This window comes from Aspergillus ibericus, assembly GCF_003184845.1.
Source record: "Aspergillus ibericus CBS 121593 unplaced genomic scaffold BO80scaffold_7, whole genome shotgun sequence".
Lineage (NCBI taxonomy): Eukaryota > Fungi > Ascomycota > Eurotiomycetes > Eurotiales > Aspergillaceae > Aspergillus > Aspergillus ibericus.
The window spans coordinates 678568-699966 of NW_020292105.1; the positions used below are offsets into that span (position 1 = coordinate 678568).

Sequence of the window (21399 nt, forward strand, 5' to 3'; positions counted from 1 at the left end):
GCTAAAGCCCATGGAGTCAGACTCAACCCTCATCAGCCGACTAACGCGACTAGCAAACAACATGCTGATTCTGCTGGGGTGGATGCATGCTCCAGCGGACCCAAGAAAAGGGGCTCCAACTTCCCAGCTATCTTTTGTTCTATGTCTTTCGTTGCTTCTAGACCTTCGTCCGATGGGGTCACGATCCGATACAGCAAGAATAAGAGAGGAGAGAACTGAAACCACGTCAACTGTGACAGGTCTGCAGGAATCGTGCTGATCAATTACGTTGGTTACTCATAAGGAAAGATCAACACCTCCAGTAGATACTATGCTGTATAAATTTATCCGCCAACGCGAGACGATAACAAGAACCCTGTCAATAATCGGCAAAGCACATTGGTAAGCGGAACCAAACCATCCCCAATCAAATCCTATCAACAAACCGGATATACACAGTACACGGCACACACAGTAGCAAACGCCATACAAAATCCCAAGAATCCAAAACTCAACATTCGGCACACAACCCTACCTAGTCCCTAGTCCCTAGTCCACCAAAGTAATCACAAAATCCAACCAAGGACCAAAGAGGGGCATGTGGATCCCACACCTCCCCTCCCCCAAACCCCTCCCTGAGCCGGGCCCGGCCCCAGACATACTTAGAAAAGGCTGGTATATAATCCAATGCAAAGAGAAAGTATCTAACAACCAATGAGACACTTTGGCCGAGTGGTTTAAGGCGCAGGCCTGCTACTTGCTGTTCTAAGTAACTAGTAGATTAGCCTGTGGGTTCGCCCGCCTGGGTTCGAGTCCCAGAGGTGTCGCTTATCTTTTTCTTTTTTCCCAACCCACCACCCACTTGTTTTGTGGGTTGGGTTGGGTGAGTCTGTTGCGTTGCTTCCTTTGTTTTGCTCTGTCTATCCATCCCTCTTGGGTGTTTCTGTTTTTGAACATCCTTTTAGATATTCATTGGTATGATGTTTTTGGCTGATCGTTATATATCCTCTACAATCTACATACTCTATATTGTATGGACTAGATGAATCCCTTCTCTTTGATCGTACTCCGTAGAACTGGTTCAGTTGTGTTCAGCGTAGTAACTATTTTTTGGAGATATGCGTAGATAAGACAGTTACATCTCATATACGAATCGTATCAGCAAACCTCCGTGGACTTGCATCTGGTCGTACTCGCATAAGGCTGGTTGGGAATCCGTGCATGGCCACGCAGAATACCCAACCGCCGGGTGTGCGTGCCGCGGAAGCGAATTGCTGATCAGTCGACAGGTCGTCGGACGGTCTGGCATGATTGTCAGTAGCAGGTTTCAGTTGGCAGCTGCCACATATTGAGGACCCTGGGAGATGTAGTGTTTGAAGAGTTGCGGTCGCATCGTGTCTGATCCCTCGGTTACTCGGGTTGGGATGGAAGCGGTGAGGTTGTGCGGAGAACGAAGCAAGTACATGAGTGCTAAAGCCATACCAGCAGCATCAAGGTACCAAGCCAGTGCCGGCCGTGGCAGCAATATGGCATGGTCGTATCTTCACTTAGGTATATAATAAATGCAAGACAATGCTACAGTATGCCGTGCCCAACATAAACCACCCAACCTGCAGTATATTTCGGAATGGGTATCCAAACCTCCCGTGCGAGTTACCGCCGAACGGGAGTGGTCACAAAACGCCAAACTCTTGCTCACAACCGGATGAATTGTTAAACGCCGGGAAATGCAAGACGCTAAAGTATCAAGAGCTCTCATCGACATGGTCATTCGTTTCTTTCCGCTGCTTCAACGCATCAACGGCTTTCTCAACCTCCTCCTTGGCCACGCCTTCTAAGGTGGCTCGGGCACCGGCCTCGAGAGTTTCCACACCTGCGACCCTCTCATACAGCATCCGAGATATGTTTCGGTTGATGTCAGTGTACTCGTCTTTAGATATGATCCTGGAGCGATAATAAGGTTTCAGTGCGGTTCCCACCAATCTCTGGACATCGGATTTGACGGTAAGAGACAAGTTGGGACGGATTGGCGAGCCATCGTCCGACCGCATGACCGCCGATCGAGTCAAGGAGCGAGGGATCCGGCGATGCGGCCGGGCCGTGACAATGTGGGATGATGGCTCATCCTGGGCACTCCGAGTAGAAGCAGCCGGCGACACGTCTGGTGAGAAGGGGGGAGAGGATGGGTCGGTTGGCGACCCGAGTAGCAGTGGGGACATTGGCCTGCTGCGAAGGTTTGGTGGCGGTGTGACGGATGATAATCGTGGGGAGGAATGGTTGGAGGGAGCAGGAGAGATGGACGGGGAGGAAGGTCCAGGCGTTGGATGATCGGTGGGGGCAATCGAGGATTGACCTGAAGCACCATGAGATTGGACTCCATTTGGGCTGGACGATTCTTCAACTTCTTTCAGAAGCGATTGGAGAAAACTTGGCTCGCTCGAGTTCTCAGCATTGATCCGCGCCGTTGCGTGCGCACTAGCAGCCCTTGATGACTCGCCATTCTGCATGGCGCGAGCTGCCAGGTCTTCAGCCCTTCGTGTCCGAGGCCGTTTGAGCTTGCGTTCTGGTTCAGTGGGCTCGGGAGACGGTGACAAAGTGGGCTCCTTGCGCTTCCGGGCTGCGCTGGGATCATTTTCAATTTCCCGGGCACGCTCGAAAGCGTTCCAAGCCCTCATCTCCTCGAGAGATTCGGGTTCAGGTGTGGGCTCACGCGGTACGCGGGGCCGCGATGGCCGAGGAGCCTCAATATCTAGCAAAGCGGCAGTGTCCCGGAACCGATTGCTGCCACCTTGCCGTTCTGCAACTTCAAAGCGACGTTGCCAGGCTCGGAACTCCCGCTGGTTGGCCTCTTCTCGACGTTGCTGTTGTCGAGCGCGTTCAGCAACCCGGTCATCGTCGAAGGGGAAGTCCAAGTCAAGGTTGAGATGGTCCCAGACAGATTGCCACACACGGGCCCAGTGCAGGGAGTTCATCTGGTTTCGGCTCTGCAGACTGCGTTGCTGTGCCCTGGTACGACGGCCCCGCCTCTCCTGTGTCAACGAAGACCGGTCGGCGGTCTCAGGGGACTGTCCGCGACGACGCTGGGTACACCGTGCGCAGTACCAGGGGCCCGACGGAATGGAATCAAGGCCGACACAGTATGTGTGTGAGGGTGCATCGCACCCATCACATAGAAGAAGCAGCTCTTCATTATCCGCATCTCCACAGATCGGACAGGGTTGGGAATCGGTAAGGTCATCGTCGATATATTCGATTATCATCGAGGGGTCGACTTCTGCCACCTGTACTCGATCCTGCACGACATAGGATGATATCACGGGACCTGCGACCAGAGAGAAAGATCAACAATCGAGTCCGTTTCGAATGAGAGCAGGCCATCAAGATGGTCCAGGCAGGTGGAGGTGATAAGTACTTACCTCCCGGTCGGTCACTTAGCTCGACGACATTGAAACTCCGACGACATATCGGACAGCTGTTGGCTCGCTCAACCCAAGGTTTGAGACAGTTGTTGTGCAGGATATGTCCACACGGGAGCAGCTGAGCGATCTGACCCGAGTCCTCACCGCCATCCACGCCTTCTACCCTGAGGGAGGAGTCCGCCGACTTGCCCTCTGCCCTGAGGTCAAGTCTTGGCGCGGCCTCGGCGGCGACGGCACGAGGATCGCTGGCGCTTTCGCCAAGGTCTCCTAAGCACACAATACAGGTGTCGGACATTAACAGAAGGGGATGTGCCACAATTGTCTGCAGAGACGCTAAGAGAAGGCATGAAGGACAACCGGCAGAAGGGATAAAGGTAGAGGTGTGGACGGAGAAGGGGAGAGAGAGCAGGTCGAGTGATGTGGGGAGAAAGCAACCGGCCTTTTGAAGGTGGACCTGAAATCCGGTCTAACGCAAAGCAGTCTGGGCCCCAACGTGACCCGGCCTGTCCAGGCCAATCGCGATAAGGGAATATCGTCGGGGGTGCCTTAGTCACCCGCTTCGTGGGCGTCGGGCCTGGCAGCGATGAATGACCGCCTGGGAAAAATGCCATGCCCTTGCAGCAGCTGAGTACCTTTGCATCAGCAAGCCCCCCCTCTTTTTCAAGCTGGTGCCCATGGCCGGTGTGACCGTACCCGCTGGGAAGAAAAACCTAAATCGCGAGACGAATTAGCGCCAAAGCCAAAGGGTCATATATTTAGCTGACGCAACGGCCCCTCAGGAAGAGACACATAGTACGTAGATAAAAGACAGGAGGCACATCTAAATGTAAATGCTGCGACCGTCTTAGGCAATCTGACCGATCGGGGCTACGGAAAGGACCTTAATGACGAGCAGACGAAAGCCCACTCCCCTGGAGTGATAGCCGTCACGGCACGAGTGGCTTCTCCTTACGACCTTCGGGAGTGCGATGCTTGGCGGAGCCTCCTGCACTCATCTCAGATTATCGACCGGACATCCATCAACACCCCGCAAGACACTCACATGCTGCTGCAATCAATTCGTCAGATGGCATCATCATCACGAGTATTTCCGAACCAACTGCAAACCCCCAGTGGTCATACGAAAGGATCCAATGCTTCCCGGCCATCGGCTAATTGGTGCGAGGAACTGAGTGAAGGATCTGAAATCACCGGTGGTATTAATCTATTGGTGAATCTTGGACATAGAGGCAGTTGACTAGCGGCTTCGTAAGAGGAATGCGCTCATAGAAATTCTCCAGATCTCATTTTCTCATTTTTTAATTTAAACGTAATAGAAAAGGAAATCCCATCATCACATTTAAACCTCCGCGATTTCTCTGAGACGGCGGATGGTGGAGCGGGTGGCAGCGGCGGCGGGGGTACTGTTGCACAATCCACCGATCAGTATTCAGGTCACGATTGCTTCCAGGCAGTCCGTCTAGGACAGCTCCTAGGAGGCATTCATCAGAAGCAAAGTCTGCACTTACGAGACGGTGTAGGCACCACCGGCAACGACCTTGTTGCAGCCCTTGCACTCCCAGATACCAACAGCCTTGCGCTTGACGGTGTTCTTTCCGCAGAAGGTGCAGATGTAACGGGCGTGCTGGGACACTTCCATCTTCTTCACCTGCTTACGCAGGGAGGCACCGTATCTGTTATCAAACCATCGTCAATATCGTCTCTCTATCGCTGTGATCGATGTCGCTTCTGTCGTCTGCAATGCCGGGGAAGAAAAGAACGCGATCGACTTCAAGCTGGTTTCAGGATTCGGGGGTGGAATAGCGTCGCTGCATACCTGGTACCATATTTACCCGTGATACCGACCTCTGCAATATCTGTTAGCTTTCTGATCCGGCGTTCATAAATTCAAAAATCCTGTGTTCTGTATTCCAGGGTTCAGAGGGGCACATACTCTTGGTGCGCTTCGTCATCTTGTACTCGTGCGGCTGTTGAGGTCGAAGATGGATACAGTGCGGTAAGACGAAATCGAGACTGAGGCTTTCTACTCGGGCGGGAATGGTTGTGGGCGGGCTCGCTTAGGGCTGGAACTCCGGTCACGTGTACCCCTTCAATTGCAGATGACGATTATGCCTGTCTATGGTCGGAATAGCAGGCGGCTACAGAACATTAAGTATAATAAATAGACTTATTAACAATAATTATCTTCTCTGGTTCTTGCTATTGTAAATACTACTAGGTTTTCATCTTAGCTTGTCAAGTTGTGTAGTGTGCGAATTCATTTCAACCATCTCATGCACACAGACGGAAGATTATGTCAGCTAACACAGCATAAACATCCTGGTATTATGCACTGAGTAATCTGCAGGAATGGCAGGATTCTCGAACCGCCCGTGGCTTCTTAAGCAAACTTGCTCCATACACTTTATACTACTGTAGAAGAAGCGAGTCCGGATCTGCTATAATCTGGAGGAGCAAGATGCCCTGCCGCCCCTCCACCTTCTCTCAATTAAGCATAACCCGTGAACCACATGCCTCGGTCCCTTGATCGGTATTGCTGCATCGGGTTAGTCCTGGACCGCGGTTCAAGCAACTCCATCATGAGTTCATGACAGGGTGACATCAAGCATCCAGGCATCCATTCATGGCTGTCAACTTATTGGCCCATTCGCACACATAGGAAAGATTGTATATATATTCGCTGCTTAGCCCCTGCTATATCTAGATACATACTACTTAAACTCAAGTCTTCGACACTCTCTGCGCCCAATGGAATCCAAGCAATACGACCTGGTCGTCCTCGGGCCCACCGGTTATACCGGCCGGTTCTGTGCAGAACATATCGTCAAGAACCTTCCCACCAACTTGAAGTGGGCACTGGCCGGTCGTTCCCTTCAGAAATTGGAGACTATTGCCAAAGAACTTAAAAGTTTGAATCCTGATCGCGCTGATCCTGGTACTTATCCCGCGAAGCTACATGTCTATCTATCGAGTATCATGTTAACCTGCTAGAAGATGTCCTAGCTGTGCAGCTAAATCGCGAGGAGCTGCACCAGCTGGCTCAGAAGACGCGGCTCATCATTAACTGCGTGGGCCCGTACTGTCTGTATTCCACGCCCGTGGTTGAAGCTTGCGCCGGCAATGGAACGCACTATGTTGATGCGTGAGTGGTTGCCACCATGGAACTGGTCGATCAATGTATAGCTAACCCGCGCAGTACGGGAGAGACACCTTGGGTCAAGAACATCATCGACGAATATCACGAAACTGCCAAGTCTAACGGTGCTGTCGTATGTCCGTCTCTTCTTATGCCGCAGGATATATATTAACATCGATCAGATCATTCCTTCCGTCGGTATTGAAAGCGCGCCTGCGGATATGCTAGCCTGGGCGACGGTGAAGAGAGTCCGCGAAGATCTTTCTTGCCATACTCGCGAAGTCATCAGTGCTATCCATGATATCAAGTAAGACACCTTCCCAAGTATGCGAAGGACATCTCTAACTGCTTCTTGTAGGTCCTCCGGGGCAAGCGGTGGCACTCTCTCTACCATTCTAACAGTCTTCGACTCCATGTCAGTCTCCGATTTGCTCAAGTCAGTCAGCCCGTTTGCACTGGCAGCATCTGCACCACCAAAGAACGTGCCCAGTGAGCCATTGCTGGCGAAACTGTCCGGTATCCGATCTGTGCGCGACATCGGCACTCTGACAACCTCTCCATCGGGCCTGGCAGATATCACTATTGTTCACCGCAGCAGCACATTGATGCCAGAATTCTATGGACCACGATTCTATTTCAGACAATTCCTCCGCGCCAGGAACGCTTTCACTGGAATCCTATTCCACTATGCGTTCCTGATCGCCATCACCCTTTTGATCCTGCCCCCCGTTCGTTCCCTGGTCAGGAAATATGTGTACTCACCCGGGACCGGGCCACGGCTCGAGGATTCCGTCAATGATCATGTGGAGTATCGCGCCGTGGCGACCGCGGACCAGGACACTCCGAAGCCCAAGCGGGTGTTGGGCAAATTGAGGTACCAGGGAACAATGTATGCGTTTACCGGGATGTCCCTGGCGGAGGCAGCGATGGTGATCCTCGAGAACGAGGAGAAGGTGAAGAAGGTGTCCCGTGGCGGTATCGTGACCACGGCCACATTGGGACAAGAATTCCTCGATCGCTGGGAGAAGGTTGGATGCCATGTCGAGACGCAGATTGTGGACAATTGACCATCTACCCTGCTTCTGCTACGGTGATTGTTCGCAAGATCCTACCGATCTATGGTTATGACTTGAATCCGTTATTATCTACAAGTTGTACGAAATCCATTGAGTCAATTTCCTTCTTCGAACCCACGACTTCACACTTGACCGAATTCACATGCTTTAGTAAAACCAATAGCCGCCCCTCTTTCGCCCTGCAAGTGTCTGTGCCGCTGCATTTTACTGGCCTTTTTAGGCAACCAGCCGACAAGTGCAGGGTTTCTGGAGCGGCTACAACTCGATACCCCGCACCAAGGTTTCCAAAGGAGCTATCAAAATGACAGCTATCTAAGCTCTAGGATAGCCTTGCAGATGTCTGGGCCAATGCTTCCCTTGACTGGCTTCTCTAGTAGGTATGAGAATTTGCTAGTTACCTCCAGACGCCTTAGCATCTAGGGAATTTATCCAGGTGAGCCAATCCATGGAGGTTTCATTGCCGCCAGCCTGCAAGCCAAATACGTAGTGACTCACCATGACCACTACCACCACCCCCATCAATGATTAGTAGGTGCGATAGTCCAAGTCCCTACTCCGTACTGCGCTTGAAATTAGAATAAGTAAGCGCTTGCCTGCCCGACTGTGTTCCCCCTGGCACGAAAGAAATATGTGTAAGGTGATAAAAAACCTCGTTCTGCCGATCACTATCATCGAAACTAAAATAAGACGTGTAGGGAAGCCCAACATCCAGTTGACCAACCGCGCAAGCACCTCACTGTGGTTTGCTTTGATGATGAAGGCAAGGGAAAATCGCAGCATGTGCCGTTCATAGACGAAGAGTCAAAGGAGTAGACTGTTACAGTAATGCTACTTTGGCGTATCTCGTTTTGGATGATGATGAACCAAGCAACTCCAAGCACGTACCCAAATATTATGAGAAGCGTCATAGATGTTTGCGCAGTAACTGCAAATAAAGGACAGATCGATAAATTATACAATCAGTTACTCATTAGCTATTTCCTTGAACCACTCATGACCCAACAACTCCCTGGCGGTGGGTCTGTCCCTCCAGTCCATTTTCATTATTCCCATAATGAAATCTTTGTCTTCTTTACGGACCTCTTTCTCTGATACCAAAGAAAATGGTGTGGTGTCGGATTTGGGAATCTCCTGCATAATCCACATAATGGCATGTACAGTCTCAGGGCTCGCAATCTCTTCATACTTACCGGGCCATGGGCCAAAGTACCGGAACTGTTGTTTCAAAACCTCCAGACTGTATTCTTCATGGCCATATGGTACCGAGGTGGGATCAAACAAGTTGAAATCACCACCGTAAATGAGATATATCAGCTACAAGAGGGGTTAGTAGTACTTTTCAATGAATTGAGATATAAACCTACCATGGCTCCAAATGACCAGATATCAGTTGGAGTGCCCCAAGGGGTTTCCATAATCATTTCTGGGCTGCGCCACATCGGCGCCCCTAATGGTGTACCCGATTTAGCCCATTTTGAATCAATATGGCATGTACCACCAAGATCTCCAAGCTGGACCTCGGAAAATCGTATACCACTTTCTGGACCTCTCTCTGTATAATTAACAAAGATATTATCCGGTTTGATGTCTATACTTTCGTAAGTGAAATTTTCTATATTGTGACATTGATGACATATCAGAAATTTACCTGCGTGTACATATCCACCCTCATGGAGACTACTTAGCGCTTCAAGTATACGTTTTGAGACATATTTGAGTTCTTTTTGGTTTAATGGCTTTGCCTTGGTCGCTCGGAGTAGATCATCCTCAAGGTGTTTCAAGACAATAGTAGTTGGGTTAGGTGGATCTTCGATCTCATCTAGTAGAGGCCGTAAGCACGAAGCGTTGTTCTGGAAGCGTTTGAGAATATCTCGTTCATTCTGAACACGAGGATGGCCCAAGACACTTTTAATTATGACAGTCTCTTGGGCTTGGTTGCTAGTGGAGATGATAATTCGGATTGTCCTTCATATCGACCAGGGTCTGGTACACTTACTTAGCCAGCCAAATGGTATCTCGGATATGTTTTGCGATGGTGTACCTCCCTGACTTGCCTCGGAGCACTTGGCCAATTCGAAAAAGCGAGGACGCCATTGTCAGAGAGGGGCAGTGAGGTGCCAGTCTCAGTATATGGCGATCTGGTTCGAAATCTTCTGTACTATGAATGATTGTTTGTAATCATGCTCTGGTTTCATCATTATACCTGCCGGTTGCTAGGGGCGGATGGTCAGTGGATGCTGCAGTTGGTCAGCTGAGTAACTGGTACCTTGTAACTATCATGTGACTTGATAGCCACCACTTGCGCAGGTGACAGAAATGAGTCAGATTGTTCTACCATCAGGGGATAGTAGTGCCGCAAATTTAGAAAGAGAGGAGAGTGTGCGATGGTGGAACAGAGCTACTGATTTCCGTAGAACCTCCGTCGCTTTCAACTGTAGAATTAGGAAGGACCCTTCGCGACACTGAAAAAAAAATTAGAAGGTGCAGCCTCGACCTATTCGAGGACTATTTTGTTTCAGCTTAAATCCAGATAAACCAAAATAGCTCACAATCACGCCCAACCGAAACCAAAAGCCCAGGAACAGAACATGCCATACATATGCACAAAACCGTACAAGCTACCCTTACAATCTTCCCACGATCACATATACAATGCTCACAACCTCGACAGCCTCATACTCTTAAACACCACCTCCTTCAACCACCATGCTATAATCTCATTCACCTCCTCTGGCGCCTGCCACAGCGCCCAGTGAGATGTATTCACCTGCTTATATGTCAGATGAGGGATCGTTCGTGTCATTCCCTTCCCGAGATGCGGCGGGAGTGCGGCGTCCTTTAGTGCTTGAATGAATAGCAGTGGTGCTGTGATGCGTTGGTTGAGGATGGCGAGCTCGTCTTCGTAATTTATCTCGCGCGTGCGGTACCAGTTTACTGCATTTGTTAGCTATCTCCAGAGTTTAATAGAGTCAAAAAGGGACATACATGGACCACGAAGCCCATTCCTCGAAAACTCGTCGGCGTAGTATTCCAGTTCCTGATCTCATCAGCACACACATGCAGAAAGACATAAAGACGAAAGAGAGAACTCACCACCTCACTCAACAACGGCGACGGCCGCACAAGGTCCATCCTGTCCAGCATAACCCCATACTCCGCATCAAACGCTACATCCCTGTCATCCGTCCGACCGCCGTACAGCGCAGACAGGAACCTCTCGATATCTTCCTTGGTGTAGATGACGTCTTCGAGATCCCCGCTTCGGAATTGCAGCTGGTACGCGAAATGCGGGGCTATGTTGTCGACCATATCTTCTAGAGCGAGATATTTCCTTGTTGGAGCTGCGTATGGGACGCAGACTGTAAAAATGTGCGAGACAAGCTCGGGGTGCCAGAGGGCGACTCTGTAGGCCAGTGCGGCGCCCCTGTTTAGGTATTGAGTACCTGGTTTATGAATGCTATACTAGGGGGCGGGGATCCTACCAGTCATGTCCGCCAAGGATGATTGTTGGTGCACGTAGTTGGATGGCTAGTTCTTTGATGTCATCGGCGCAGTTTTTGTGAGAATATAACTCAATGTCTTCGGGTGCGTCCTGTTTCTCGTTAGAAAGGTTGAAATAATAACTTTGGAGGGTTGTAGGTACTGTTCTGCCGTATCCTAGACAATCTGGGGCGACGACTCGGAGGCCTTGGGAAATCAACATCGGGATCTGGTAGCGCCATCCCATTGACAGGTCAGGGAAGCCATGCAGCTGTACACGGCAAAAGAAAGTTAGGCTAGTTTCTTATTTGTTTTCTCTTCTCGTGAGAGGTATACACGAGGCATTCTGGGATCACGCACGAGGAAGATCGTCGCCCGATAAACTCCCGATTCAGGCTCGCTGTAGAGATAGCCTGCCAAATATATATCAGCGACATGTCGCATATGAGTTTAATTCAATCATGCGGTAGCGCTGCATGATCGTGATGATAATGCATGATCCAGGATGGACCGCGACTCCAGAAATTGGATCAGGCGTCAATGAAGGCGCGGTGGATACATCGCCTACATACCGTATGTCTTCCCATTGACGTTTGCCGAGCGGCGCTCGACCCTCGGATCACCGGTTACATCGATCTTGTCCACGGCCATGACGGGGAAATTCTGGTGGGAGGCAGAACAATTCTGGGGGGTAAACAATGGGAGCTACTGGGATGAGGAATTTAAAAGATGGCGGGAAAATAGTCAGGCAAGATCCATGCTGCTATACCGACTTTCCCAACATCTATAAATGGTACCCTATGGAGACCCCCGCCAGCTGTCCGTCACGTGAAACCGAAGCTATTGATTGACTGAAACGTCAAGAATGAGGCTGCGGAGTTATTGGGCACGACTAACATGGCTTTCCGGGAACATAGCCTGTTTCCCTCGCAGTAGCCACGACCAGGTTCACGGAATTCCTCCACAGGGCGCGCTCGGCCAGTTGAATGGCTCCCAATCCTTCCCGCCGAGATGCCTCGGTCCTACTGGATGCAGACACTAATGTACATCAGCACGGACGGCCTAACTATGCCCCAGTCGGCTATGCAATTCGCTACTCAACACAACAGAAACCATTGTGTGGATTCAAGAGTTATCGCTTCTGCTGCTAATAAATTACCGTATCCTCCTGGTCCTCCACCACCTCACCGCCATCATCATCATGTCGGTGGAGATCCTCGGAGCGGTCATGATCCATAGATACATTGCTCTCGTGAGCAGGCGTAGTCTCGGGTTTAGCTTCCTCTGAGCCTCCGTCGACCGTCGTCTCAGCGCCCAGCGTAACCGAAGAGGCTTGAGCGATACTCTTGTTCTCCAGGGCCTCTGACTCGGACACCGCGGCTTGTTCCTGCGTCTCTTCCTGCATTTCCTGCTTCTCCTCCTCGGGATTCTTTTCCTCGTATGATGCATAGCGAGCCTCGAACTCCTCAACTTCTCGCGCGACAGTAGCCTCCGCATCTCTGATCTGATCCTGTATTATGTCCTCCTCCTCCGACCTTAGCTGCCACGGCTTGTAGTACTGCAGGCAAACAATCAGGACAACCCAGACAGCATCGCAATAAAATTGACCAAAACATACCAATACCGGCTCTGTCCTCGTCTTGAGGAAATGAGCCATTGCCACAAGATTCGAGTGGCGCGTGCGCATCTGAAACATCAATCAGCACCAAGCACCTGCACGACACAACCAGCCAAAAACCCAGAAAATCATCATCAACCACCCCGGATTTAGACTCACCGATTCCTCCTCGTAGACTCTCTGTTCCTTCTTGCGAATCACCGCCCGTTCCTCCCGCCTCTTCTTCTTCAACTCGCCATACTCCTCATCCTGCAACTTCAGCTTATCCTGTTGTCGTCGTTCAATATCCGCACGTCGCTTCTGGGCCGCCGAATTCGAGCTCTGCGAAAGCGTTCCCAACAAAGCACCGAATAGTCGCTGTCCGCGTTTGCGCTCCTCATCCCGTCCCGCGGCGGGTCGTCTCGATCTCTGCTCTGATACATTCGGGGAGGATAGTTTGCGTTCGGCACCGGGATGAGAATCATGGGTTTCCGTTCCTGTCTGGGAGCTCAGCCGACGTCGTTTGTGCTCCGAGTCCGGCTCCGTAATGGACGATTGTCTCCGTTTAAGCCCTGCTTCTGGGGACTGGATCGAGTCCTGATCGGGAAGTGCGACCGCGGAGGCGAGAGTTCTAGAATGCGTACCAAAATTCCACATTAGCAATGATATCTCATACATAATCATCTGGGCGGCGAATAAATACCCTTCAGTCATATCGGCCAGATAGACACTCTCAACCGTTTCGGGAAATCAAACCAAATGAACAGAGATAGAAAAGAAAGCGACTCAGAACATAAAGGAACAACGCATTAGAGTACTGGGTATCAGCTAGTTCGAATCAAAACATCCAACACAACCGAAGCAGGCGGAAAAATCACCGTGATTGATTCCTCGTCGGTATCGCGATATGCCCGGCGCGGCGGGACTCCAACGTCCCGTGCACGGTCCACAGTTACTACCTACCCGTCGTCCCAGTCCCAGGCGGGCAAACCGCAAAAGACGGTTCTCCCACCACACTGCACCTTTCTCAGCTCGGTTCCCCGACCCAGTTTCTCATCTGCTTCGAGTAATTTCCATTTTGTCTTTCTGCTGACATATCTTGCGGACTTATTGTCGGGCGTGTGAACTGTTACCAAGACCTGCAGTTCTTTCAGCGACGTGATAACTATTTGAAACCCCCCCCCGTTTCCAACATCGAAGTCTCATCGCGTTCAACCTGTTACCTACTACCCATCTAAATCACCATGTCTCGCCATCACCCCGATCTCGTCATGTGCCGCAAGCAGCCGGGCATCTCTATCGGCCGCCTGTGCGACAAGTGTGACGGCAAATGTCCCGTGTGCGATTCCTACGTGCGTCCTACGACCTTGGTTCGCATTTGCGACGAGTGCTCCTTTGGAAACTACCAGAACAAGTGCATCGTGTGTGGTGGGGAGGGAATCAGTGACGCTTTCTATTGCTTTGAGTGTACGCGACTAGAGAAGGATCGAGATGGGTGTCCGAAGATTATAAACCTGGGAAGTTCGAGGACCGATTTATTCTACCAAAAGAAAAGTTTTCGAAATCATTGATACCGCCGTCCTTTGTTCGCCACGCGTTGGCCCTGCTCGCTCGGGCTCATGGCGAGAACGAATGCCCTGCATCTTACGTTACTGGCTCTAGAGGAAGCTCTGCGAGCTGCGAGTTACTGGGTGGACGGGCGAATTTGAACGGATGTTGCAGCTACAGAGATAGGATGATACCAGCGGAGTTCGGTCACAGGTGCCCGGGGCTATATACTGTCGATGTCATAATGCGAGATATACAGAGGTTACGAGTCGTCCCCAAAAATTTACCGTCCCGGCCGTCTCGGTCTGGCGAATCCCCGGCTGGGCCCGTTGTCCTGTGGTGGGTGCACTTCTTCATGCAGCCTTTCACCCGTGATCTCGTCGGGAGAAGATGCCTCGATCTGCGTGCTGTGTTAGGAGACCCTTTAATCAATCGAGCGTTTGCCACCGGCTCTTACCTTCTTAGAGATCTTCAGGCCTTGCTCGCCAGCCATAGTGAGTGCATGCATCCGGGAACTGGCGTACAGCATACGCTCTCTGATCGACGAACCGGAGGGACAGGTATAGATGAAGATCACCGCATCGGAGTCGGGATAGTGATAAAACGTGTACCGCGGGGAAGACGGAGGGATGTGGGACTCGACCGAGTTCGGCTCGACCCCGGACTCGGCGACAGCAACCTTGAACGCCTCCGTGGGAACGTCAATGGCCTGTATTTAGCAAAAACATTAGCGATTTCGAACCAGAAGAGACAAGTGAATTCCACTGCATCACATAAACATAAACACCTACCAGCTGTACCAGCCCACTCTGCTGCAGCCCTTCGAGGGCCTGCTTCACATCATCAGCCACACGCATCTGGACGGATGCACCACCGAATGGGTTTCCCCTGTTGAATGTGCCTCCGATACCAATATCTCTACTTGGGGTGCCGTTTCTAGCCTCCTCTTCGGCTCTCCGCACGGCGTCCAACTCCCGCTCCTTCTCGCCCATCAGATCCTCACGCCGGAAACCGCCCGCGGTACCCTTCTTCTCTGCATCCCGCTCACGCCATGCAGCCTCACCAGTAACCTCATCTTCATCCGTAGCGAAGATAGTCGAGCTGAACTTCTCCGTGCCTAGTTCCCTAGCCAACGTGGCGCGGGTTGAGGCGAAGAGAGTCTTGGCGCGCACACCGGCATTGGAAGGAATATAGGTCAAAGCAATAAGAGAGGATGATCCGTCCTCCGGACGACGAAGCAGGAGATAGATGGGGGTTTTGGGTTCAAGGACGGACGAAAGTTGGGACAGGGAGGGGTAGAAGGCGTTCGGGGAGGCGAAGGGAACCGTGGGAAGAGGGGACAGGCTTTCCGACTTGATTGTCACAGGGAGACAGAAGATCGAGGTATCGGAAACGAAGGTTTTGAAGGCATCGTGAAGCTCTTGGGAGACTGTTATATTCTGTTAGCGACCTAGGGGTGCTCAAAGATTGTTTCAGGAGTAAGGTGGCATGTCCGAGGGGACGGGATGTCGTAATTGTCAGGAACAGGGGGAAAGGGCGGCTTGTTGGCAAAATGTACCTGAGATTCCGGACTGCATCTTGGATCGAGACAGCAGAAGCCTGGCCGTCTGAATGCAAAATTTATCGGCCGGTCTGCTTCCTGCAGTCGAGGGGTTTATCTAAGGGTGGTTCGGGGAGACGGAGGGGAAGGCAGAAGCGGTGTGTCTGTTGCAGCGGGGTCGGCCATCGCCCCTTCTACTCCGGAGTACACACTTCTACCCAAGACCTTGTCCATGTAACTTTCTCATCTCAAGGATTCATGTGAAATATTTGGTTAAATCTATTTACTAACCACGCAGGTATGCTAACACAATGAAAGGCAAGGAAATAGGCATAATATATACAATCCACCCGGCGTGGATCGGACTGGCGGCTCTCAAAGCCCCCGGACATATAAACAGGGAAATACTGATAACCCAGTGATCGAAAACGCCACCATGCTCATGGTATCAAATGCTTTCGAGAACACACAGCGGCTGTCCCAGTGACGGGAACCACCTTACTCCTCAAACGTTCCTCCAACGAACGACCACCCGGAGGTCTCCAGCTTTCCTTTCAGGAACTCGTACACTGTGAAGGTGACGGCCTGGCCAGGAGCCACTCTCATCACACGGGGCGTGATGCCCTTGTAGAAGGCCTGAGCACCTTCTTGCTTGAACATGTCCTTCGCGATGACCATGATACGCGACACCGCTGATTGACCGGGCTCAGCACGTGTCTTCTGCAGTCTCGTCTTGATTGTGTCGATAGGGGCGTTGGAGAAAGGTCCGACAGCACCGGAGATCAGTCCGATAACGGTCGTTTGATATGAAGGAAGCTGCGTGTTGCTGTACTCAGGCTGGGCTCTCTGGAGGAAAGCCTTCAATTCCGTGTATGCCGTGAAGTTGGCCGCCTGGTTCGTTCCTTGCCGAAGAGCAGTCAGAGAAACACCGCGGTACAGGGTGCTGAAACCCTCCTCCTTAATAACAGTGAAGAGCGCATGTGGTGCACTCCGGTACTTGGGGGTATCGAGAGGGTCCGCCAAACTGTGATGCTGTGCTTGCAAGCGAATCTTCACAACCTCCATGGGGTTGACAACCGCCACGGCTTCGGTCACACCAGCAGCAAGACCGGCTAGTTGGAAAAGTCCAATCAGCATACAAGACATAAGTGTATTGGGCTCAGGAGTTGAGACATACCCAAGAAGGTAGCTTTGCTGGTCACCGCACCAGTCTCCTTATCAGCGAGCATTTGCTTGTATGATTCGTAGGAGGTGAAACGAATTGCCATCTTCGGGATAATACCACCAAGGACGGCACCCAACCCCTTGTACAGACCCAAGGCAGTCTCCTTCTTTACAATCTCAGCACCGGTAGCGACGAAACCGCGGGGCTTGACCTATCGAGTTGTCAGCTGTGGCCCAATGCCATGCGCATGGCGCCCACTTACACCAGGTGCCCTGGCTCGGCGGGAGAGCTGCATTCGAACTTTGATCGTGTCTGGCAATGGCTGTCAGTACAAATCTCCTTAAGAACAACCAATTGACCAATTCTCATACCTAGAGGATGGCACACGAGTGCTTCCATCATACCGGCACCACCACCAGCTGGAGCGCAAATTAGTACCGTGCAGAATCCAATGCGCCGGAAGGAGCTATGATTTACCGATCAGGTTCACAGCTGGGGAGGCAGGCTTTTTGCCATTCTTTCCCTGCACAGTTTTTGCCGACATGGTGAAGCAATGTGATGTTCTGCTGAGACGTTGATTTCTGTGTCTATTGGTAACCGGGTTTCGGTTCGAGCTATAGCCGTTGGTGCAATGGAACGGATTCCAGAACGATCGAGTGCAGCAAGGATAGTTTCGCAGAAAAGAAGCGGGAAAAGATCAAGAGAATGAATCGCCAGCGACCCGAGTTCAAGGGATCTTTTTTTAATTAAGAGAAAGGACGGGGACGATCTCGGAGGTTCACAGGGAGGCCCAAAAATACGGGGAGATACGGAAGTATAACTACGTCCCTCGGCTCTACCGACCCAGGGTATTTAAATCGGCGGCTGAGGAGTCACTTGGGCAGAGGATTAGCGGCTTAGCAGGAAGACCCAAAACATTCGCAAAAGCCGTTCTCGGAAACGAGGATCTGAGACGGGCTCGGCTCCAGTGGCGGCTTTTGCTGTCGCTTGGAATTGAACCGGGCGTGGAGGAGCTATGACGGGGAAGCGGAGGAAGCTTCTCTGGACGAGCGGAAGCAATGCCGCCGTGTTCGCACAGTAGAACAACAACCGAAGGCCGTGGGAATCTGATTTAAAACGGGGTAAACGGAAGGGGAATTAGTCACTGATTGGGTCTGGGACTCTCCGCGACTGCAATTTCCCAGACGTGGGGGATCTGATCACTTATACCTTCCGGTTGCCATATCCCCGGTGGTGAGCTGCTCGTGTCTTTGAACTTATTCTACACCCTGCAAGGCCTCGGAGCTGCCAGGCGTGCAGTCCTTCCTGCTACCCGTGCAGCTGCGCTTCAGTCCTTGGGGCCCAAGGGTGGCGTGGCCAAAAGTGAGCTCATGGCCAGTACCAATGGCAGGACGGAACCAAAGATCATGGACCCCAAATGTCAGGTAGACATGGCTCTTCACATGCTGGAGAGTTCCTCATGGCTTGGATTCCAGTATCTCGTCGTCATCTGGTCCCCGCAAACAGTAGAAACGTCCACGCTTAGACACTTAGGCTCCATGACTCTACGCTTGTGACTGCTCGATACCACCGAGCCAGGGCCGTGACGGAGTGTGGGGGATGAAGCTGGCGGCCAGTCCCATCCACGGGTGATTCCGGGCCAAGCCTGGGGTCGTTCAGCCGAGGTCCTCGCCGTCCCTGTCTGCCTGGACCGACGAGTATATCAGACCGAGCTAGAAAAGAAATATCATAAGTGGGATACTTAGCGTCTGTATGACTAGTCGCAGGAGGAGGAGGGGGAAAATGCCTCTGGTCTTGTGACTCTTCAAGATTTACCCTCCGCAATGCTGCTCTTTGTTGCTGTTGCACCCTCGAGATGGCTAAGTAATCACCTCCACCCCAGACGCTCCTGAAGTTTTACCCCACGGTTCATGTTTTACCCACGCCCGGTGGCCGTTTTTCCGGACATTCTTATTAGATGAACTCCTTATGAAACATAATCCTTTTGCCCTGCGAGGAGAAACAAAATTATAGGCCCGAGACATTAATCCGGTCAAACTAGTAAAATAATAAATAAAAATAAAATACAGGCAACAGATTCAATAAATCACTGATAAGATAAAGAAAAAAGTGATCCCCCAGATCTTCACATGCTAAAGCATAATAGGACGATAAGTGGCATATGATTATGCTGGCATTGATTATTCATCGGACTGGTGTAACTATTGCATTACCTTCCTTACCGTTAAATATATATACCAATCGTAACCTGTCCTTGCAATGATTGTTGATGTCGACACCGCTTTTGGAGACTTGTCAATCGGACCGAAGGGATTGTGCTCCAAGGGGACTCTCCTCGGAGTAGAGGGGACGGGGTCACATCGTCACGTTTGCTTAAGGTACATGTAGGGTAGGATAGCCATCTTGCTCCGATTAGGCTGGGATGATTTCGACGGGGGTTGGAGGTAGCTTGGCTAGGGTAGGAGAGGGGAGCTTGCTATCGCGGATATTCTCCGGTGGTACCCTATACCCCTAGAGAAAGTGCGTATAGTACTAGGTAGGCTTTTATAGTTATGTCAGGCAGACTATAAGTAACCATTAAGGTATCCATGGGCTTGACTTTTAGTGTAGGAAGAATAACATTGAGGGAACAACTCCGCCCATGAGAATAGTGACTCCTACGTTAATCAAGGGATCGCTTCTCTGAAATATGCTGTGCATCGTCACAATAATCAATCTGCCTCTCCATCTGACAATGTCTCAACGGTTGCGTCGTACTATTGAGTCGGTCGTCCAGTTGTCTCGCCGGGCAGACCGATAAATGGAGTATCTTTCAGCCTATCAGTTTATCAGCGCGAGCTCGGACTTAATCCGACCGTCTTTTTTCTTCCACAAATCCAACGAACACGCGACAAGCGCATTCTGTATCACGAGTTTTCTAATTCAGGGAATTGGATATCGCGTCTTGGCAGTGAAGCCAAGATATGAAAATCGCTGTTCTCGACGTCGGACCCTTGTGAGTTGAGCAGGAAACGAAACCCCAACACGATACGGAACAGCATCATGGCCAATCAGGACCCCACACCACCACCCCGGGATATAAAGCGAACACTCAAATCCATCGCGCTCTTTATTCTGCATCAGTGGTTGCTTATCGGTATTGGAGTCGCTTGTGTTCTGGCATACTATTTTCCTAACGTTGCCAAAAGCGGCGGTGTTATCCGCTCTGAGTATAGCATTCTCTATGGCGCGATGGCGCTCATCTTCCTCATTTCGGGTCTCAGCGTTCCTAGAGAAAAGCTTGTGCTTCATCTTTTGAACTGGCGTCTGCATGTCCTCGTGCAGGTTTTCTCGTTTCTCTTCATCCCGGCTTTTATACTTGCGATCGTCCACATCATTTTAGCCGGTGACCCGGACGAACATATCGATCGCGCTATACTTGCGGGATACATTTTCCTGGCATGTATCCCTACCACTATCGCCTCGAATGTGGTCATGACTCGCTCCGCGGGTGGTGATGACGCCGCTGCTCTGGTGGAGGTCATTATTGCGAACTTCCTGGGTCCGTTCATCACTGCCGGATGGACCGTCACGTTGCTCCCTAGTACGTCGGAGTTCGATGTCTGGAGGACTGGTGATGGAAATCTTTCCGATATGTATCGCGATGTGTTCAAGCAGTTGGGCTTGGCTGTTCTGCTACCGTTAGTGGTGGGCCAATTGATACGGTGGGTTTGGCCAGAGACAGTGGCGAAAGTGATGGCCAAGTATCGGATTGCCAAGATCAGTACGGCATGTTTGATCCTGTTGGTTTGGTAAGTCAGCCGAGTCTATGACAAGTAGGCAGTGGCTCATCTGGTCTGTGTATAGGTCTACCTTCTCTTCTTGCTTCGCGACTGGAGCTCTCCAGACTCTCTCCGCTTCCAGTATCGTCTTCGTCGTTTTGTTCAACGTCGCCCTGTATATGTTTCTCACGGCCGCTTGTTTCTTCTTTTCGCGCCCACCGAAGCTTCTCTCGTCTGCTGTGTCGTTCACGGTAAAAGGGAAGGCGTGTCGTCCTTTTCGGCAGATGAGTCCTCAGGAGACCATTGCGGTGTGCTTTTGTGGTCCGGCGAAGAGTACTGCGCTGGGAATCCCTCTGCTATATGCGATGTGGAGTTCGTTGGATCTATATATCAAGTCGAAGACGTCCGTGCCGGTGTTGCTGTATACCACGGAGCAGATCTGCGTGGCGCATTTCTTCGTGCATATGTTCAAGTGGTGGCATCGACGAGTTGACAGAAAGAGTGCCGGTGAGAGCGATGTTGAGTGTGATGGGGAGGGAGACATGGGAGGGGGGGAGAAGATGGATAGCTCGGGGTCAGGTGCCGGCGGTTTGGACTTGGAGGTCAAGGGAAAAGGGGCAGATAACCATACTCGTAATCATGCATAGACATCATTAAGAACATAGAGTTTACAATAGAGAAAAATCGTATATAACATG

At 51.2% G+C, this 21399-nt stretch overlaps 10 protein-coding genes and 1 non-coding gene across 11 annotated transcripts; 4 read left to right on the top strand and 7 right to left on the bottom strand.

The window, feature by feature from the left end:
• The first annotated feature begins 697 nt into the window (after window positions 1-697).
• BO80DRAFT_t73 lies at window positions 698-806 on the top strand. The gene has a single exon. It is a non-coding gene; the product is annotated as a tRNA-Ser (tRNA).
• A 918-nt stretch (window positions 807-1724) lies between these two features.
• Window positions 1725-3693, bottom strand: BO80DRAFT_442196 (putative PHD and RING finger domain protein; the record flags this gene model as incomplete). Its single annotated transcript, XM_025721249.1, has 2 exons — window positions 1725-3301; window positions 3396-3693. The coding sequence occupies 2 exons, from the start codon at window positions 3691-3693 to the stop codon at window positions 1725-1727; spliced, it is 1875 nt and encodes a 624-aa protein (XP_025578524.1).
• Window positions 3694-4737: 1044 nt separating this feature from the next.
• BO80DRAFT_442197 (60S ribosomal protein eL43) lies at window positions 4738-5350 on the bottom strand (the record flags this gene model as incomplete). Its single annotated transcript, XM_025721250.1, has 4 exons — window positions 4738-4801; window positions 4907-5071; window positions 5215-5245; window positions 5332-5350. The coding sequence occupies 4 exons, from the start codon at window positions 5348-5350 to the stop codon at window positions 4738-4740; spliced, it is 279 nt and encodes a 92-aa protein (XP_025578525.1).
• A 686-nt stretch (window positions 5351-6036) lies between these two features.
• BO80DRAFT_257980 (uncharacterized protein) lies at window positions 6037-7881 on the top strand. Its single transcript, XM_025714710.1, has 5 exons — window positions 6037-6333; window positions 6393-6540; window positions 6595-6667; window positions 6717-6841; window positions 6893-7881. Exons 1-5 carry the CDS (start codon window positions 6147-6149, stop codon window positions 7599-7601), a joined length of 1242 nt encoding a protein of 413 aa, XP_025578526.1. The 5' UTR covers window positions 6037-6146; the 3' UTR covers window positions 7602-7881.
• A 692-nt stretch (window positions 7882-8573) lies between these two features.
• BO80DRAFT_400557 (serine/threonine protein kinase) lies at window positions 8574-9704 on the bottom strand (the record flags this gene model as incomplete). The annotated part of the gene is made up of 4 exons (XM_025717526.1): window positions 8574-8924; window positions 8975-9198; window positions 9259-9575; window positions 9607-9704. 4 exons carry the CDS (start codon window positions 9702-9704, stop codon window positions 8574-8576), a joined length of 990 nt encoding a protein of 329 aa, XP_025578527.1.
• Window positions 9705-10056: 352 nt separating this feature from the next.
• BO80DRAFT_422561 (alpha/beta fold hydrolase) lies at window positions 10057-11834 on the bottom strand. Its single transcript, XM_025718853.1, has 7 exons — window positions 11663-11834; window positions 11451-11503; window positions 11254-11361; window positions 11093-11202; window positions 10704-11034; window positions 10596-10647; window positions 10057-10544 (listed from the first exon to the last, which is right to left on the bottom strand). Exons 1-7 carry the CDS (start codon window positions 11739-11741, stop codon window positions 10267-10269), a joined length of 1011 nt encoding a protein of 336 aa, XP_025578528.1. The 5' UTR covers window positions 11742-11834; the 3' UTR covers window positions 10057-10266.
• Window positions 11835-12168: 334 nt separating this feature from the next.
• On the bottom strand, window positions 12169-13566 carry BO80DRAFT_375536 (pinin family protein). The gene is made up of 4 exons (XM_025716630.1): window positions 13391-13566; window positions 12868-13318; window positions 12709-12777; window positions 12169-12648 (listed from the first exon to the last, which is right to left on the bottom strand). The coding sequence occupies exons 1-4, from the start codon at window positions 13399-13401 to the stop codon at window positions 12238-12240; spliced, it is 942 nt and encodes a 313-aa protein (XP_025578529.1). The 5' UTR covers window positions 13402-13566; the 3' UTR covers window positions 12169-12237.
• Window positions 13567-13629: 63 nt separating this feature from the next.
• Window positions 13630-14401, top strand: BO80DRAFT_258036 (PHF5 family protein). The gene has a single exon (XM_025714712.1). The coding sequence runs from the start codon at window positions 13932-13934 to the stop codon at window positions 14256-14258; it is 327 nt and encodes a 108-aa protein (XP_025578530.1). The 5' UTR covers window positions 13630-13931; the 3' UTR covers window positions 14259-14401.
• Window positions 14389-15925, bottom strand: BO80DRAFT_258033 (twinfilin). Its single transcript, XM_025714711.1, has 4 exons — window positions 15794-15925; window positions 15027-15664; window positions 14693-14944; window positions 14389-14635 (listed from the first exon to the last, which is right to left on the bottom strand). The coding sequence occupies exons 1-4, from the start codon at window positions 15810-15812 to the stop codon at window positions 14519-14521; spliced, it is 1026 nt and encodes a 341-aa protein (XP_025578531.1). The 5' UTR covers window positions 15813-15925; the 3' UTR covers window positions 14389-14518.
• Window positions 15926-16273: 348 nt separating this feature from the next.
• BO80DRAFT_432369 (putative succinate:fumarate antiporter (Acr1)) lies at window positions 16274-17484 on the bottom strand (the record flags this gene model as incomplete). The annotated part of the gene is made up of 5 exons (XM_025720786.1): window positions 16274-16887; window positions 16953-17151; window positions 17203-17252; window positions 17312-17359; window positions 17418-17484. 5 exons carry the CDS (start codon window positions 17482-17484, stop codon window positions 16274-16276), a joined length of 978 nt encoding a protein of 325 aa, XP_025578532.1.
• Window positions 17485-19567: 2083 nt separating this feature from the next.
• On the top strand, window positions 19568-20807 carry BO80DRAFT_422565 (uncharacterized protein). The gene has a single exon (XM_025718854.1). The coding sequence runs from the start codon at window positions 19983-19985 to the stop codon at window positions 20733-20735; it is 753 nt and encodes a 250-aa protein (XP_025578533.1). The 5' UTR covers window positions 19568-19982; the 3' UTR covers window positions 20736-20807.
• Window positions 20808-21399: the final 592 nt, after the last annotated feature.

What these genes read in the sequence shown, in the direction of transcription:
- BO80DRAFT_257980 (XM_025714710.1), top strand. Translation starts at nt 6,147, where the DNA reads ATGGAATCCAAGCAATACGACCTGGTCGTCCTCGGGCCCACCGGTTAT. An exon ending in CCAAGTCTAACGGTGCTGTC is followed by an intron (nt 6,668 to 6,716) that starts GTATGTCCGTCT and finishes AACATCGATCAG; the next exon opens with ATCATTCCTTCCGTCGGTAT. An exon ending in AGTGCTATCCATGATATCAA is followed by an intron (nt 6,842 to 6,892) that starts GTAAGACACCTT and finishes TGCTTCTTGTAG; the next exon opens with GTCCTCCGGGGCAAGCGGTG.
- BO80DRAFT_422561 (XM_025718853.1), bottom strand. Translation starts at nt 11,741, where the DNA reads ATGGCCGTGGACAAGATCGATGTAACCGGTGATCCGAGGGTCGAGCGC. An exon ending in CGTCAATGGGAAGACATACG is followed by an intron (nt 11,504 to 11,662) that starts GTATGTAGGCGA and finishes TATATTTGGCAG; the next exon opens with GCTATCTCTACAGCGAGCCT. An exon ending in ATCCTTGGCGGACATGACTG is followed by an intron (nt 11,035 to 11,092) that starts GTAGGATCCCCG and finishes ATACCTAAACAG; the next exon opens with GGGCGCCGCACTGGCCTACA.
- BO80DRAFT_375536 (XM_025716630.1), bottom strand. An exon ending in GAGTCTACGAGGAGGAATCG is followed by an intron (nt 12,778 to 12,867) that starts GTGAGTCTAAAT and finishes TTGATGTTTCAG; the next exon opens with ATGCGCACGCGCCACTCGAA. An exon ending in CGAGGACAGAGCCGGTATTG is followed by an intron (nt 12,649 to 12,708) that starts GTATGTTTTGGT and finishes GTTTGCCTGCAG; the next exon opens with TACTACAAGCCGTGGCAGCT.
- BO80DRAFT_258036 (XM_025714712.1), top strand. Translation starts at nt 13,932, where the DNA reads ATGTCTCGCCATCACCCCGATCTCGTCATGTGCCGCAAGCAGCCGGGC.
- BO80DRAFT_258033 (XM_025714711.1), bottom strand. An exon ending in AGAGTGGGCTGGTACAGCTG is followed by an intron (nt 14,945 to 15,026) that starts GTAGGTGTTTAT and finishes TGCTAAATACAG; the next exon opens with GCCATTGACGTTCCCACGGA. An exon ending in GCCTGAAGATCTCTAAGAAG is followed by an intron (nt 14,636 to 14,692) that starts GTAAGAGCCGGT and finishes CACAGCACGCAG; the next exon opens with ATCGAGGCATCTTCTCCCGA.
- BO80DRAFT_422565 (XM_025718854.1), top strand. Translation starts at nt 19,983, where the DNA reads ATGGCCAATCAGGACCCCACACCACCACCCCGGGATATAAAGCGAACA.